The 18,000-nt window shown below is 44.1% G+C and overlaps 1 protein-coding gene across 1 annotated transcript; it reads right to left on the bottom strand.

Moving 5' to 3' along the window:
• Positions 1-602: 602 nt before the first annotated feature.
• Positions 603-17,899, bottom strand: DNTTIP2 (deoxynucleotidyltransferase terminal interacting protein 2). The gene is made up of 7 exons (XM_073685483.1): positions 17,746-17,899; positions 12,937-14,459; positions 12,021-12,156; positions 10,067-10,162; positions 3,394-3,558; positions 3,089-3,198; positions 603-2,624 (listed from the first exon to the last, which is right to left on the bottom strand). Exons 1-7 carry the CDS (start codon positions 17,812-17,814, stop codon positions 2,531-2,533), a joined length of 2,193 nt encoding a protein of 730 aa, XP_073541584.1. The 5' UTR covers positions 17,815-17,899; the 3' UTR covers positions 603-2,530.
• Between the last annotated feature and the right edge of the window lie 101 nt (positions 17,900-18,000).

Here is an 18,000-nt window from a genome sequence, read left to right as displayed (position 1 = left end):
AACAAATCTTCTCTCTAAAACGAGTGTATTTAGGAATTTTAACCCCCATCAATCGGTCCATTGCCACCTATTAAAAAGGCTCATTACATATGCCACAATGATGGCAGTGGTTGCCAATCAGGAGTCAAGAAAAGCTGTATGATAATCTTATTGTGCAAACATTTTTATTGGTTTAAATAATCTTAAGCCTGCAACAGACAAGGACACTTCTGAAATCACTAGGAATAGGATTTTTTTTTTAATTTTACATGACAATTGTACAATAAATTCTGCTTGTCCAAAATACAATTTACCACAATATCCTTGTGATGTGTGTTGAGAATGGAAGCAGCACAGGTCATTGCATGCACACGTGGGGGAAGCAGACCATCATCTAATCAAGTACTCTGCAGACAGATGTCCGCTGTATATTTATCCCATAGGATCAGGGGCTGCAAGTGGTTAACATTTGTCAGAGAATGAAGCAGCCTGGTACTTCTCACCATATGCCTTAAAGAGAACATGTCAGCTGGATTAAGCACTATAAAGTAAAGGTACGTCCATAATGGCACTATTACACTGATTAAATTGATACCTTTGTTGAAGGAATCCGATCAGTGGTTCTTTTTTAACCACGGTTTTAAGCTTTCATCTCATGACTTCTCTTGTGCATCGGGGTGGGCCTGGGTAATCTTCTGCTCGGGCCCCTCCACCTGCCTCCTGTGTTTCTACAGGTCACTGATTATTTAGTCACCTGCCTCAGCTTTGAAATTTTGCGGCGCCATCATTGGGTGGGCGGCGTATGCACAGTGTGAGATTCCATGTCCGGTCATCAATAAAATGCCGCCGGAGTCAGAACATGCGGAGGTCGAGATTTGCAGGAGGCAAGTGGAGGGGCTGGAGCAGAAGACCCAACCCACCCCCCAGACCGGCCCCAAAGCACAGAAGACGTCATGAGATGAAAGCATAAAACCATGATTAAAAATGAACCACTGATCGGATTCCTTCAACAAAGGTATCAATTTAATCAGTGTAATAGCGCCATCATGGCAGTACCTTTACTTTATAGAGCTAAATCCTGCTGACAGGTTCCATTTAAAAGGGAACCAGACAGCCGACACATGCTGCCCAGACGGCATGTATCAGACACTAGCTATATGATCAGTCTGGTACAATTTATTCTGAAACACTGCGGCTGCTCCCTACTGCTGTGGATTGACAGGTATCTCCCTGGACTCTGGGTGCATGTATATATAGAGACAGGTCACTCCAGCAGAGTTGGCTGGGACATGCCGCTGGGGACCGGCCTATAACTAGTATCCTGTGCGGCTTGGTCCCCCTGGCGGCTGTCAAACTATCTTTTATGCTGCTGCTTTTCAGAATCAAAACAGACATGACTGAAATCATTTTAAAAGCAGGCCCAGAGTAGATCTACCGTGACAATGTCTTTCCTCCTCCTCAGGACATGCATTAAGTTGTTAACTGTGGAGGAGCGTAGGAACCCTCTGTTCCCAGCCATTTATTCCTACAGACCAAAGACCATTTTAGGCCTGGACAGTGTCCAGCACAGGTGGACATGATCACATCAGTAGGGATACCTGAAATGTGCTGCAGACACCACAGGAGTAAGCCGACCTTCCTTAAACCCTGTCTCTTGTACCTGCTTAGCTCTTTCCTTGCTGTTCTTCATTTTTGAGGCGGCTGCCTCATAAGGGTCCCCTCATCCAAATCCCAGAGCCAACATAAAAAGATCACAATCCTTATTTCAGATGCTTCTCTAATCAGCCTGAGGGATATCTATGATTCTAAGCTTTAGGTAACATTGGGTAACCGCTTGGCCACTGGCTTTCCCCATGACTTTGCGAGTATTGACAGTTTTTCTGGGGTCACTGCACCCCCAATTTTTCAGGTGACTGTATTTAGTGGACTGTTCTTTAAAATGAGAAATATTTAATTATTTGAGTCCAATGACCCCCATACCACTTGGTTATGTTTCTTCAACATTATAGGAGATCCAAAAAGTCCCTGAAGGGGATTGTGTATCCTGCATCTGATCAGTGCAGAGTTCCCTGGTATCATTTAAAATAGAATTCTGATCCGGTGTCTTTTAAGACCCCAGTATTCACACGATTACGCTTACATTACTGACAACTTGGTACCAGGAAGATATTGAGATCACAGTGTCTCCGCTCACAGACCCTTATCATTAAAAATTTATATGTGTCTCAATTATTGTAAAAACTAAAAAGCAGGCATTTTTTTCTATAGCTATACTGCAAATGAGTGGTTTATTTAAGTTAGGGACATGGAGCAGATTCTTAAGTCAATGGATATATTGGATTTTTGTTATCTGATCTTATATATAAAAATAGGTCTGCTATAAATATGAGAAAATCCTAACAAAAATTAGGTTCAATATGCTTTTTCACAATGGGTGTAAAGTCCAGATTTCTTCCCACAATCTTCAGGTTTAGTTACAAGTGCAGCATACTCTGCCAGCCGCCTACAGCAGGTCAACCGCATGGCCAGAGCATAGAAAGAAGGAAGGAAATTATGTCCGAAACTTTTTCTTCTTGCGAAACTTTTTGCCTTCTGCGCGTGCAGCCTTTTCTGCAACAATCTCCTTGTACTTTTTTTTATTATTTCTAAAAGTAAAAAATAAAAAAAATGGTTAAATACATATGCAGGTTCCAGATAACCAGGTTACCCCAATTTTTTTCCCACCTACATCTTTAATAGTGCAAAAGAAAAAAACAAAACCAAAAACTTTTTTTCCAGTCTCAGACATAGTGGTCAATGAAAGGCTCTATCTTAGCCAAAGTGGATAAGATGTGAACTTTCCACATTACAGTGGCATTTAGGTCTCTCCTCATTAACCCCATGTACAGATCTATACTACACGTTTCCCTACTTCCAGTCAATGCTACACGTACTGCCAATATTAAAATGCAAGATCTTTTCCCAGCAATGTAAACCAGTGAGTCACATAAATGCTTTTACATATACCAAAAGACTCTGATTGATGTGACAACCCCCCAAAAAAATTTTGAAAAACAAAACAGTTTTATGATATATATATTAGGCAAAACTGTGACAAATAAAAGGTTACCTCCTAAACTCAGAATCTGCAAGCAGTTCTTCCACAATTGTCCTCTTCCTGTTCTTCTTGGGAATTCGGGAATGATAGAAATCTATTGGGTTGTCAACAACAGTACCGACCTATCAAGAAATGTGACAGAAAAAATGTAATAAAGTACTACTGAGCCATTTTATTTAATATTAACAGTTGGGCATTCTAAAAAGCTCCATGTAAAATAAACGTAAAGTTTCACTACTTGAACAGGACACGATGCAAAGCATGTGATAATTTTAGCATATTTTATATGACCGTCCATAGACTTTACTTTTCCATACCTCAAAATACTTTGGGAACCCATCCCGATCGTTCTTTTTGTAGAAATGTTTAGAGTCCATCGCAGATCTCATTTTCAAAGCCTTCAGATCGTTCTTTAAATCATCGGTCAATTCTGGAGCTTTCATGTCAAACCATCCCCTTCCAGATGTTTTATCCCGTTCCTCCTACAAGTACAAGTGAATTTAAGTATTCATAACTTGTAAGTAAATGCAGAAACTATTGATTTGTTGCCACAATATTCCCCTGCAGAGAAGAATATAACTGATGCACTTTTACAAATGCAGCTAACACAAGAAAAAAAAAAAGAAGACGCCATTATTAAACACTTAAAGATCCTATCCCAATACGTAGTAGATGTAATAAAAATATTAGCAAATACCTCCAATTAGAAATGTAGTATAGTTTTTTCGATTTGCTATCTCTTTTTCCTCATGTGCAGGCATCACAGGACCTTAGGTATCCATGGTTACGACCACTAGCAACTAGCTAACTGTGACTTTATCAGTGGACGTAACCATGGATATCTAAGGTCCTGCGATGCCTGCACATGAGGAAAAAGACATAGCGAATCAGAAAAACTATACTACATTTCTAATTGGAGATATTTGCTAATATTATTATTATTATTATTATTATTATTACTACTACACCTACTACACATTGGGATAGGATCTTGGAGATGGGAATTATACATCCATATAATATATTAACTAAAAAAAATAGCCCTTAACAAGAACTGCATATTGATTTTATAGCAGCCGTTTAACCCCTTCCCGACCCGTGTCACACCGTTTGTGACATGGAAAACAGTTCCTTCCCGACCCGTGTCACACCGTCTGTGACATGGAGGGAAAGAGCCCCTGCAGCGCCTGCGAGCGGGGTCACTCAGGTGTCACAGTTGCTGATGCAACTAGACAACCTGAAGTTGACCCCAGGGGGGGTGGATTAACCCCCCCGTGCCTGGGACCCCTCCGATTGGTAGTTTCATTTTCACTTTTAGTGAAACTGCCAATCGGAATGAATGAAACATTTCACCAATGAAAATTGGTGAAATATTTCAATCTGGGCATAGCCTGATGCTTACAGCATCAGCCATTGGCTGGGGGGGAGTGTCACCTCTGCCCCCCCCCCCCCCCCAGATCTGATTGGGGCTAGTGTCCATGTGACGCTAGCCCTCCAATCAGATGTGGAGGAGGAAATTTAAATGGCTAACCAAATCCCTCAGCTTTTATCCTGTCCGTGGATGCTGAGGAGATTGGTTAGCCGCCGCCGACGTCGACCCCAGACCCGCCAGCGACCCCCGCCAGAGACCCCCGCTGCCCCACATTGCTGCCGCCGGTAATTGTTTCTCCCCTTGTCTCACTCCAGCCCCCGACCCCCCCCCCCCCCCTCCATCCCCTACCACCCCAGCCCAATTTCCTACCGCTCCCTCCGCTCTCTCCCACGTCTTCATCCACCGGCTGCTGCTCTCCTTGTGACAGCCGGTGGCAGCAGCAGCAGGCTCCGTGTAAATCTCCTGCGCCTGTGATCACAACACCATCCCCCAGTCCCAGGGATCACAACACCATCCCCCAGTCCCAGGGATCTCACCCACCCCCCAGGGATCTCACCCCCCCCTGCCATCCGAGTGATCACCCCCCCTGCTGCCTGCCGGCTCCTACCCCCCTTTCTGCCCAGTGATCACTGCTGGCTCTTCCATCTCCTCAACCCCCTCCTGCGCCCCGTACGCCTGAGCGCGCCCCCTCCTGCGCCCCGTACGCCTGAGCGCGCCCCCTCCTGCGCCCCGTACGCCTGAGCGCGCCCCCTCCTGCGCCCCGAACGCCTGAGCGCGCCCCCTCCTGCGCCCCCTCCGCCTGAGCGCGCCCCCTCCTGTGCCCTGTGCGCCTGACCGTGCCCCCTCCTGTGGCCCGTGCGCCTGACCGTGCCCCCTCCTGTGGCCCGTGCGCCTGACCGCCCCCCACACGTGATTTACACCAAGCACTCACACATACACACGTACACTCATACTAATAATAAAGTTTAGATTTTTTTTTTCCCCACAGCACACAAAATGTCCCGCTCGTCCCGCCCTAGGGCGTACTCCGCTGAGGAGGCATATTCATTTATTGCCTCCGAAGCTGATAGTGAGGGAGAGGACCCCACGTTCCTCTATTCCTCTCATTCTTCCTCCTCCAGTGACACCGAGCCGGCACCAAGACGACGTCAGAGGTCAAGGCATCGTCCGGAGGCCGTGGAAGAAGACCCACAGACATCTGTAAGTAACCCTCAACCTGGTGCTAGTCACACCCAACCTAGCACCAGTGCCCCGGTGTGGACCCCCGTCCCTGAAAATTACGCTCCGCGGATTCCTGATTTCCTTCCCCAATCAGGAATCCAGTTTGAGACCGCAAACCTCAGGGAAATAGACTTTTTCAAAGTCTATTTCTCTGAGGCCATTGTCAGTCTCATGGTGGAGCAGACTAACATTTACGCCCAACAATTTTTGTCTGCAAACCCAAATTCAATGTTTTCTACTTGGAGTCCCGTTGACTCAGTAGAAATGTTAAAATATTGGGGACTGGTACTTCACATGGGGACTGTGAAGAAACCAGAAATCAGTCAATACTGGAGTACCGATATTTTATATCAAACTCCAGTGTTCGGAATGGTGATGACCCGCAAAAGATTTGAGGTCATTCACAAATTTTTACATTTCAGGGATAACACGGACAGCCTTCCCCGCGATGACCCGAATTTTGACAGACTGTTCAAAATTCGTCCGGTCATAGAACACTTCAGCAACAAGTTTGCTGAAGTGTACGTTCCCCAAAGGGAAATTTCTGTGGATGAATCCCTCATCCACTTCAAAGTGAGGCTTCAATTCCGACAATACCTGCCCAGTAAGAGGGCCAGGTACGGAGTAAAGCTCTACAAGCTGTGCGAGAGTGCCTCAGGGTACACTCACAGCTTTAGAGTTTACGAAGGAAAGGATTCGAGGATTCAGCCCCCAGAATGTCCACCTGCTCTGAAGGTAAGTGGGAAAATAGTGTGGGATTTGATCCGCCCACTGCTTGATAAAGGTTACCATCTATACGTTGATAACTTTTATACAAGCATTCCCCTATTTCAGTCCCTCTCTGCCAGAGCTACCGCCGCTTGCGGTACTGTGCGCAGAACCCAGAGGGGTCTCCCTTTGACGCTAATTGAGCAGGTTTTCCCAAAGGGTGAGAGCCGAGCTCAATGTAGCGGCAACATGGTTGTGGTGAAGTACAAAGACAAAAGGGACGTCTTTTTCTTGACCACAATCCATGGTCCCGGCACCACGGCCACCAACGTTAGAGGTACCCCAGCACCGGTCCGCAAACCGGACTGTGCCCTGGGGTACAACAAGCACATGGGGGGAGTTGATCTTTCTGATCAAGTCCTCCAGCCCTACAGTGCGATGAGGAAGGCGAAAGTCTGGTATAAAAAACTGGCCGTGCACATCGTTCAAATGGCACTGTATAACGCATACGTGCTGTCACGATGTGCAGGCCAGACCATCAACACCTTCCTCAACTTCCAGGAGGCGGTGATAAAGGCCCTGATTTTTAGAAGCGAAGACGAAGCGGGCCCCAGCACCCCTGGAACTCGAGTCTCCCGTGTGGTACCAGGGCAACATTTTCCTGGTGAGGTCACGGTAAGAAAAAGGTGCCGGGTCTGCCATAAAAGGGGGATAAGAAAGGTCACCCGTCTCCAATGTGAAACGTGTCCTGATAAACCGGGACTGTGTTTGAATGAATGCTTCAAAATTCATCACATGTCCCCGGACTAAACACATCCTGACCTTCCCTACAGAACTCACCCACACTAGCATGACATACAAAACATCACGCACACACACAACAACCTCACGTACACTACAACACACACCAACCTATGTCAGGTTGGTGTGTGTGTTGTAGTGTATGTGAGGTTGTTTGTGTGTGTGGTGTATACACCACACCACACACCAAACTCACATACACTACATCTAGATAAGTTCCCTGGGGGGTCTAGTTTCCAAAATAGGGTCACTTGTGGGGGAGCTTCAATGTTTACACACAGGGGCTCTCCAAACGCAACATGGTTCCAATTTGTTAGCGGACACCATGTCGTGTTTGGACAGCCCCTGTGTGCCGAAACATTGGAGCTCCCCCACAAGTGACCCCATTTTGGAAACTAGACCCCCCAAGGCACCTATCTAGATGCATAGTGAGCACTTGGAACCCCCAGGTGCTTCACAAATTAATCCGTAAAAATTAAAAAGTATTTTTTTTTGTAAAAAAAAAAAAAAAAAAAAAAAAAATTCTTTTAGCCTATTTTTTTAAATTTTCACATAGGTAACAGGATAAAATGCATCCTAAAATTTGTTGGGCAATTTCTCCTGAGTACACTGATACCTCATATGTGGTCATAAACCACTGTTTGGGCGCATGGCAGGGCTCAGAAGGGAAGGAGCGCAATTTGACTTTTGGAGCTAATTTTCCAATCAAAAAGTGAAATGGCACTCCTTCCCTTCTGAGCCCTGTCGTGTGCCCAAACAGTGGTTTATGACCACATATGAGGTATTGGTTTACTCAGGAGAAAATGCCCAACAAATTTTAGGATGCATTTTACCCAGTTACCCATGTGAAAATTAAAAAATTTAGGCTAGAAAAAAAATTTTGTTAGAAAAATTAAAATGTTCATTTTTTTCTTCCATGTTGCTTTAGTTCCTGTGATGCACCTGAAGGGTTAATAATCTTCATGAATGTAGTTTTGAGTAGCTTGAGGGGTGCAGTTTTTGGAATGGTGTCACTTTTGGGTGTTTTCTGTCATGTACACCCCTCAAAGGGACTTCAAATGTGATGTGGTCACTAAAAAAAATGGCTTTGCAAATTTTGCTGGAAAAAAGAAAATTTGCTGATGAACTTTGAACCCTTCTAACTTCCTACCAAAAATTTTTTTTTTTTCCAAAATTGTGCTGATGTAAAGTAGACATGTGGGAAATGTTATTTATTAACTATTTTGTGTCACATCACTCTCTAGTTTAGCAGAATAAAAATTCAAAATTTGAAAATTGCAAAATTTTCAAAATTTTTCCCATATTTTTGATTTTTTCACAAATAAACGCAAATATTATCGACCTAAATTTAATACTAACATGAAGCCCAATATGTCACGAAAAAACAATCTCAGAATCGCTAGGATCCGTTGAAGTGTTCCAGAGTTTTTACTTCGTAAAGGGACACTGGTCAGAATTGACAAAAATGCCAAGGTCTTTAGGGTCAAAATAGGCTGGGTCCTGAAGGGGTTAAGCGACGACTTCTGATGTGCCGACTTTTTACAACAGCACTTCAGAAGATTGCGCTGTGCCAACCTCAAGCTTGTCAATACAGATACAGTGGTTGTCCACTGCTCGGACAACCCTTCTCCATCACTGTATTGTCCCCATATAAAATAACCGCCTGTACTTGCCTCCGATCTGCACGCTTATCCAGCGATGACGGCACTGGCTCTCCCAGGGTTCTCGTGACATAGTCAGTGGCCGGTTCATTATCACTTCTTTTGGAGGTAACTGGCATCCAGAGGCTGTCAATTCTTAATTCTGTAAACCGGCAGCTTATTGTTATGTCACGCAAGCCCAGGGAGAGCCAGTGCCATCATCGCTGGAACGGCACCACACTGGAGGAGAGTATAGCGATTATTATTTACTATGGGGGAAATATAGTGATTGAGAAGGGATTGTCCAAGCAGTGGAGAGACCCTTTAAACTATCATTTAACACTAGTGTTGATCGAGCATCGAAATGCTCAAGTGCTCGGTACTCGAATCGAGCATGTTGCACGCTCGGACGTGCTCAACTTGAGTAGCGAGCATAATGGAAATGAATGGCAAACTCGAGCATTTTTCTGAAGATGGGAATATTCTCTCTTTGCACTTGGCTCAAATAATTTACTTGCGGGTACCCGAGAACCACCGGATACTCGGCACTGCTCGATCCAGATACTTTGTCGACTATCAAGCAGTGCCGAGCAAGCTCTCACATCACACCCAACTTGATCGCCTCCATTAGCACCTAGACGTTAACAGTGGACGGAGCCAAACCAGCACGGCTATGTTAACAACGTAGTGGCCATTTATGGGTAGTGCAGCTCAGCTAAAAGTGGAGTGAACTGCATCTGAGCTGCGGTACCTTCCACAGTTCACATCCAGCCACCACCAGAAACAATAACAACTGACTGATGGGGAATACTGGATATCAGATGCCCACCAGTCTTATACAGATGACCTACTCAAAAAGAATAGGTCATGGATATAAAAGTATTGGAAAACCCCTTTAACGCAAGTCCTCATTTTTAACAAATGCAGTGTTTTTTTTTTGTTTTTTTTTTTAACATGTATCTGCATATACTTAGTAATAAATCTTGTGTGATTTGATCCTCTGGAAAAAATATTAATGACCATGGTTAACCAGAAAAAAAAAGAAGAAAAAAAAACCTGGAAAGATATAGCTTTTGGTCTGAAAAACGAACGAGTGCTACAGAGTCTTCCTGAGGATTTGTTGAAGACGGCCGACACTTTTGAAACTTGGAATAACATATGCTGATACATATGGATGTACACTGGGTGAGGGCCATAGTGTGGAAATAAGTCATAACCCTTACCCTCCAGCCTTTGTGCATTACTCACCTTGCGCATTTTTTTCAGTTTGAAGCGAGATTCTTTATATGGCAGGACACACTCTTTTTTCTCAAAGTCGGGTGTTATGACACTCTTCTGAAGAAGCTAAACAGATAAAAACACTGAATTTAGGCTTTCAATATATTTATGATCTACCCAATTCAGATGAAATAGAAGTCACAAGTGTAATAAATGATATTGTAGACATACAGTGGGCAAGGACAGTATTCAGACCCCTTTAAATTTTTCATTCTTTGTTTCATTGCCGCCATTTGATAAATTCTAAAAAGTATTTTTTTTTCTCATTGAAGTACACTCTGCACCCCATCTAGACTGAAAAAAACAGAAATGTAGAAATTTTTGCAAATGTATTAAAAAAAGAAAAACTGAAATATCACATGGTCATAAGTATTCAGACCCTTTGCTCAGTATTTAGTAGAAGCCCCCTTTTGATCTAGTACAGCCATGAGTCTTCTTGGGAATGATACAACAAGTTTTTCACACCTGGATTTGAGGATCCTCTGCCATTCTTCCTTGCAGATCCTCTCCAGTTCCGTCAGGTTGGATGGTGAACATTGGTGGACAGCCATTTTCAGGTCTCTCCAGAGATGCTCAATTGGGTTTTGGTCAGGGCTCTGGCTGGGCCAGTGAAGAATGGTCACAGAGTTGTTCTGAAGCCACTCCTTTGTTATTTTAGCTGTGTGCTTAGGGTCATTGTCTTGTTGGAAGGTGAACCTTTGGCCAAGTCTGAGGACCAGAGCACTCTGGAAGAGGTTTTCATCCAGGATATCTCTGTACTTGGCCACATTTATGTTTCCTTCAATTGCAACCAGTCGTCCTGTCCCTGCCGCTGAAAAACACCCCCATAGCATGATGCTGCCACCACCATGTTTCACTGTTGGGATTGTATTGGACAGGTGATGAGCAGTGCCTGGTTTTCTCCACACATACCGCTTAGAATTATCACCAAACAGGTCTATCTTCATCTCATCAGACCAAAGAATCTAATTTCTCATAGTCTGGGAGTCCTTCATGTGTTTTTGAGCAAACTCTACGCAGGCTTTCATATGTCTTGAACTGAGGAGAGGCTTTTGTCCGGCTACTCTGCCATAATGGCCTGACTGGTGGAGGGCTGCAGTGATAGTTGACTTCGTGGAACTTTCTCCCATCTCGCTACTGCATCTCTGGAGCTCAGCCACAGTGATCTTGGGGTTCTTCTTTACCTCTCTCACCAAGGCTTTTCTCCCACGATTGCTCAGTTTAGCTGGACGGCCAGGTCTAACAAGACTTCTGGTGGTCCCAAACTTCTTCCATTTAAGGATTATGAAGGCCACTGTGCTCTTAGGAACCTTGAGTAATGCAGAAATTATTTTGTAACCTTGGCCAGATCTGTGCCTTGCCACAATTCTGTCTCTGAGCTCCTTGGGCAGTTCCTTTGAGCTCATGATTCTCATTTGGTCTGACATGCACTGTGAGCTGTGAGGTCTTATATAGACAGGTGTGTACCTTTCCAAATCAAGTCCTATCACTTTAATTAAACACACCTGGACTCCAATGAAGGAGTAGAACCATCTCAAGGAGGATCACAAGGAAATGGACAGCATGTGACTTAAAGATGAGTGTCTGAGCAAAGGGTCTGAATACTTATGACCATATGATATTACAGTTTCTTTAATAAATTTGCAAAAATTTCTACATTTCTAGGGTTTTTTCAGTTAAGATGGGGTGCAGTGTACACTTTAATAAGAAAAAAATGAACTTTTTCGAATTTACCAAATGGCTGCAATGAAACAAAGAATGAAAAATTCAAAGGGGTCTGAATTACTTTCCGTACCCACTGTAAAAGTGAAAACTGCAAAAAATAATAAGAATCCAGTATTCGTCATACAGATAAAAGTAAACTCATGTTTTGCATTGTAGAGTCACTCTTTTATTTAGTCATAACAACATGTTAAAAAAATACCTCATCTGTCTTATTTCCTTTCTTCATTTTGCGGAGTAAACTTGGACCGGGATTTGGCTTTTCTGAGTCAAAGTTGATGTACAGACCTCCCATCTTTTTGATGTTAATACCAGGATCTATACTGGATGATAACACACTGCAAAAAGACAAAAAAAAAAAAAAATCACTAACACAAAAAGGAACAAAAACACTGAGCAAATAAGTGTGGGAGTTTTGTGCATATTTTCTGAGTGTATTAATGAACCATGGTCACTTTACATAAATAGGCAGTGTAAAGTGTATTTGGGGTTGGTAAAGGCATATGTGAAAAATCGAGACCAGGCCATCAAGACCATCTCCTAAAGATCACAATACTAAGTCACTCATAGTTGTTCTATGTGAATATTGTTTGTCGCTCAGTTGCTTGGGCAAACAGAACCACATCGAGCATACACCATGTGTAATCTGCCTGGGAGGCTGACTTACAATAAAGGGGGTGGGGGTGTGAATAGTCATTTCCCCTTTAAAGAGGGTTTCCAGTTTTAGAAAACCCCTATTCCCCCAGTGTAATTTGTTAAAAAAAAAAAGGTGCTGGATCCAGGAACGTTGAGTCAATCAGTGTCCACCGCTGCTCCCGGTATCCGCTATTAGCTGCAGCCAACAACAGAGCTTAGTGGCTCTGCCCAAGCTGGTGACCCGAGCCATTGAGCTCACTGATTGTCTGCAGCCCTGAAGTCAATAACAGACACCAGGAGCAGTAGCGGAGACTCTGGACTAGATTCGGGGGAGGGGGGAGTAAAGCGCTTTTTTTTTTTTTTTCAAAAAACTGCAGCTGGAAAAAAGGGATTCCCAAAATTTGAAATGAATGACTATTACGTTACATTTGTAAGCTTCACTTTAAAGATTGATACAAATAGAAAATTGTAAGACAACTTACAATCCAGTCTTAGGTCTGTTTAGTAATGTTTCCTCTTCATCCTCCTCTTCTTCCTCCTCTTTATCAATAAAATCATCATCCGACCCAGGGACTTCCTCTTGTTCATCCTCCTCTTCATCTTCTTCCATGTAATACTTTTTACTGGCGTCCATTCCAGGGGCAGTGTCTATTACAAATAGCCCGTCTCCCACTACATTGTGTAGCTGCTGTGATGACTTTTTGGATTTCTGAATATCTACAACTTCTTCAATGTCCTCCTCCATATTGTGCTCATCTTCATCATCGTCATCACTGTGCTCTGACTTCTCGCTTTCATCGCTATCAATGCACAAGTGTATATTCATACTATCAGCCATATCTTCACTTTCCTGCAAGTCCGGAGAGGTTTTATTTGCTTCTTCAGTTACATTGTTCTCATTCATGACGTGGCTTTCTTCTATTGCCGGCTCTTCATCTATTGAATTTTCTGAGAGTCTAAGCAACTGCTCTGGAAGAATATTTTCTTCTGGATGAGTTTCACTGGATAGCATTGAGGACTCAGCATTGGTTTCCAAACACAAATTAACTTTTATTTTGGAGCCTTCATCCACTTCTGGTTGGTCTACATCCAAAACTCGATTTACGGTATCACGACTTTGAGGCTGATCATTCTCAGAAACAATCGCAATCTTATTTTTCAGCGCTGCTGGCTGATTTCGTGAACTTCTACGCAGGGAGGATAAAACATTTTGGTCTTCCGCAGAAGACCAGGCATCTGATTTTACCGCATTTATCTTAGGACTCTGTTCCATCAAAGTTTCTTGATCTTGGGAATCAGCTTCATTATTCTCACTGATCAATTCAACCTCACCTGGCAGTCCATTTGGTTTATTCCTCCTGCTTGAACGTCTAGCAAGAGGCCGGAGAGAAAATCCAGAACTACAGGATTCAGCGTCAGATGATTGCTCCTTTTGAGACGGATATCTTGCTCTAGAATTCCTTGTAGACCGGGTGGCAATGATTTTCACTTCTGATACAGAAGAAGTATTTGATTCTGCATCTGAAACATCAGATGTAGGTTTTGAAAGCAAAAGCGGCTTTCGACTTCTTGTAGAGACTGTACGTGAGGCAGTTCTGGGTTGCCTTCTCCTCGCTGTGGTAGAAACAGATGAGCAATTTGATTCTCCTTCAGATAACTCAGAATTTTCCTTGGATTCAATAATAGGCTCAGTGATCAATGTGGACCGCTGACTTCTCAGCTTTCTGGTGGAGTCTATTAATTGTGCAAGGCTACTGCGAGATCTTGTTGTGGAAGTATTCGAGGCAGTAGACCCGGCTTCAGAAACCTCTGCATCTGACAGCCCACTTCTGTGCCTATTTCTAGTGGTCATCTGTGTACTGTGTTTTATGGTTTCGTGTGTTAAGGGGCTTTTACTGGTCTTCCCAGATATACTCTCATCTGTGCTATTTTCACCAGTCTGTCCATCTTTTCTAACAGATCTTCGGGTCCGAGTTGGGGAAGTCGGTGAAATAACTTCTGGTTTCTGTAAATAAAAAGAAGAAGCCATTCATACCAACAAGTAAATACTTCAGTAAAACACTACGATCCAGATTCATCATGTCTGAGGTGTTTTAAAGAGATTGTCCTCTACTCTTTGATTAAGGGCCTATCCTTAGGATAGATCATCAATGTCTGACTGCCCAGGGTCCGACCCCCGGCACCCTCGCCGATCAGCAGCCGCCGGCCGGAAGTACTGATTGGAATAGGAGGTGGATATGTAGTCGCAAGCCTCAGCCACTAACAGAAAGAGTAGCTCTACAAGTGAGTACTTCCAGCCACCAACACTGATAACAGCTGACCCGTGGGTGTGCTGGGCGTCGGATTACTGGCGATCAGACATTGATGCCCTATCCTAAGGATAGGTTATCAATCAAAAAGTAGTTAAGAAGATGGCTCCCGGTCATGCGCAGTGCATCTCTGAAGACGGGGGGCGTACACCCAGCTGCAGAGGTGCAGTGACGCTGTTGAAATGTGCAAAGTGCGTGCGTGAGATTTGCAGGAGCTGATGACAACAGCTCCTGCAAATTATGTTGTTATCATGCCCACAGGGGCGTGATAACATAGAAAGAGGGCTGACTAGTCTGAGAAAACTAACGCCTCATCTACTAGTCAAAGCCCTCATTAGCATAGGAAACGCGGAGAATATAAATGCTTTTTTTAAACCTCATTTTTGCAGAAACACATTATACAAGGCTGGTTAGGCAGGGAATTTACTCATAAATAAGTGAATGCTGCTGGGTTGGAGGCATGGGGACCTGACAGGTTCCCTTTAATGCATAATTAATAAAATTATATTTTAGAGGATGAAAAAGCCTGTGTCAGTTCCTGCACCTACAGGTCCCCTAGTGCTATTTCTATATCGCTTGTTTTGACTCTACTCTGAAGTCACATCCACGGCAGACTGCCACCGCCAAACGCTCTACTCTTCTTTTGCACTAATTTTATAGAAATCTTCAACAATATACGGTATCTGCATGGAAATTACTGGGATGAGAAACACTTTAATAAACATTTTGTTTTTCACAATATTTATGTAGCTCAAAAAAATAAATAAAATAAACAAGAAAAACCAAACCTCAAAATGTAAATAAAAACAGGAAATTCATTCACACACATTCTTGTCCATAGGGGGGACAGTATTCTTGTAAGTTGTGCCGATTTATTATTATGCTTTGCTTACATAGCGCTATCATATTCCGCAGCGCTTTACAGACCTCATCATCACTGTCCCCCATTCCCTATCAGTAGGTCTTTGGAGTGTGGGCAGAAACCGGAGAACCCGGATGAAACCCACAGGGAGAACATACAAACCGCTTACAGATGTTGTCCTTGGTGGGATTTGAACCCAGGACCCCAGTGCTGCAAGACTGCCGTGCTAACCACTGAGCCACCGTGCTGCCCAGCATTTAAAGCACCACTCCAGCTTTTTTTCTTTATTAGTAGCACCGCTCCAGCACAAAAATAATTATCTAAATTCCCTGCCCCTAGTCTTGTACTTACCAGCCACCATATACATATTTTATCGGCGACATTCCGGTCTCCATCAGTTCGTGACCTGCCGGATCACTTCCGTGTTTGCTGCACGATCCGGAAGTTACAACTCAATGTAAGGTCTATGAGAGCCAGAACTAGACTTACACTGAGAGATTGTGACTCTGGCTTCTGGTCAGTCAGAAGTTGCAGTCACAAAATGGCGCAGGACCGGAGCAGTGCCGGGAACAGCTGAAGAGAGAGGCCAGTAAGTAAAAGACTAGGGCAAGGGAACTTAGATTAGTAGCACTACTCCAGTACTGAAAGAAACAAAAAATGCTGGAGTAGTGCTTGTAAACTGTTATTCCCAACACTGAAAGTCACACTCATCCACAGGAGAGGCCGAACAGCGGCCGGATCCCCACCAATCGCATCTGAGTATGAGCACCACCATTCATTTCTTGTGGGACTGACAGAAAGAGCCGATGCTGTACTCAGCTATCATAAAATGAATGTCAGAGTACTATGCGTACCTGGCACACTCTCAAGATTAGTGGGAGTCCGGCACATCAAATCACTACAGCTTCATCCCCATGAAATGAGTTTTGTAAACTTAAAATACAACATATGCTTCTATGATTCTATATCTGTAGCAGATTATTACTGCAGATTTCACCCTTTTAAATGGCAAGAAATGAAAACCCTGGAAAAACTTGCACTTTTTCTGGTGGATTGGATCAGTAATCAATTCTAGGTACCTCGTATTCATACAGACATGACCGTGAATTACACTTAGGCTATGTGCCCACGTTGCGGACCTGAAGCATATTTTTTACGCTTCTCCCTGGCGGGAAAATTGCATGCGGATATTACATGCGGTTTTCCCGCCAGGTAGAAGCGTTTGTGAGGCGTCTTTGCATGCATTTCCGCATGCGGGTTATCAAGCACTTCTCCAAGCATCACTTGGAAAAGTGCTTGACAACTTGTTCAGAATGGTAAAAAATAAAAAAATAAACTTTATACTCACCTTCTGATGCATTCTCTGCCCCGTCCGGAGGCTTGAGCGGCTCACGCTGTTGTGTGCAGGACCTGCGGTGACGTCATTGAGTCATGTGGTGGGTCACATGACTCAATGACGTGGCAGGTCCTTCAGACAACAGCGCGACGGAGGGAAAACATCATAAGATAAGTATAAACTTTATTTTATTCTTTTTTTTACAGGTTCTTTGGTACCCAGGTCTGGATGAGAGTCTCCTCTCCTCCAGACTTGGGTACCATCCGCACATTGATTCCGCTGCGCTTCCGCAAAATTAATGAACATGCTGCGGATTTTTGACTGCAGCATATACGCTGCGGAAAAATCCGCAGCATGGGCATTGACATTGCGGAATGCCATTGGGGACCATGGGGTGCGGATCTACATGCGTTTTTCAAGCGTTTACGCTGCGGAAATTCCGCAGCATATACGCTTGAAAAACGCTACGTGGGCACACAGCCTCAGGGAGAGACCTCCGAGGAACCTACGCGTTTCTAACACGAATACCAGAATTAAGAACGTTCGCCGTTCATGCGCGTAGCTTTCCTGGACGTCTCCCCCTTAATTTATTTTATCTTGCAATGGATTAACAATAAGATCACGATTTATCTCCAGTAACCTGTAGTTCTGCCTGCTGTACAGTCACTGACATCCTGCGGTCTGGCCCCACCAAGAGAGACATATGGCTGCGCACGGCCGTCCCACACGCCGCAGCTGTACACGGCCACACTCCCCGTCACTCCCCCGCCGGCGGTGACATTACCTGCTCCTCCGGGCTCTCTGCTCCCTCGTCCTGGGGTTGGACACGCGTGCCTCGCCTGGTCGCCACCATCTTTCCTAGCGAGAAGGCAAATCACGCATGCGCACAGCTCTTTTCCGGACATCTACTCTAACACGTGCAGCGATGAAAATATCCCGACCGGAAACATTTCCCTTGCAAGAGCGTTCCGCGTGTACTCACCCATAGGAACCAAGTGTACTAAAGCAATCTAATAAACCAAATCTCACAGCCCCAATA

This window comes from Phyllobates terribilis, unplaced genomic scaffold, assembly GCF_046119375.1.
Source record: "Phyllobates terribilis strain yellow unplaced genomic scaffold, ASM4611937v1 Scaffold_5__5_contigs__length_657084704, whole genome shotgun sequence".
Classification (NCBI taxonomy): domain Eukaryota; kingdom Metazoa; phylum Chordata; class Amphibia; order Anura; family Dendrobatidae; genus Phyllobates; species Phyllobates terribilis.
Note: the sequence above shows the minus strand (reverse complement) of the source record. Positions and strands in the feature narration are given on the sequence as shown.

What these genes read in the sequence shown, in the direction of transcription:
- DNTTIP2 (XM_073685483.1), bottom strand. Translation starts at nt 17,814, where the DNA reads ATGGTGGCGACCAGGCGAGGCACGCGTGTCCAACCCCAGGACGAGGGA. An exon ending in AACTGAAAAAAATGCGCAAG is followed by an intron (nt 3,559 to 10,066) that starts GTGAGTAATGCA and finishes TTGTACTTGTAG; the next exon opens with GAGGAACGGGATAAAACATC. An exon ending in GGTTCCCAAAGTATTTTGAG is followed by an intron (nt 3,199 to 3,393) that starts GTATGGAAAAGT and finishes ATTTCTTGATAG; the next exon opens with GTCGGTACTGTTGTTGACAA.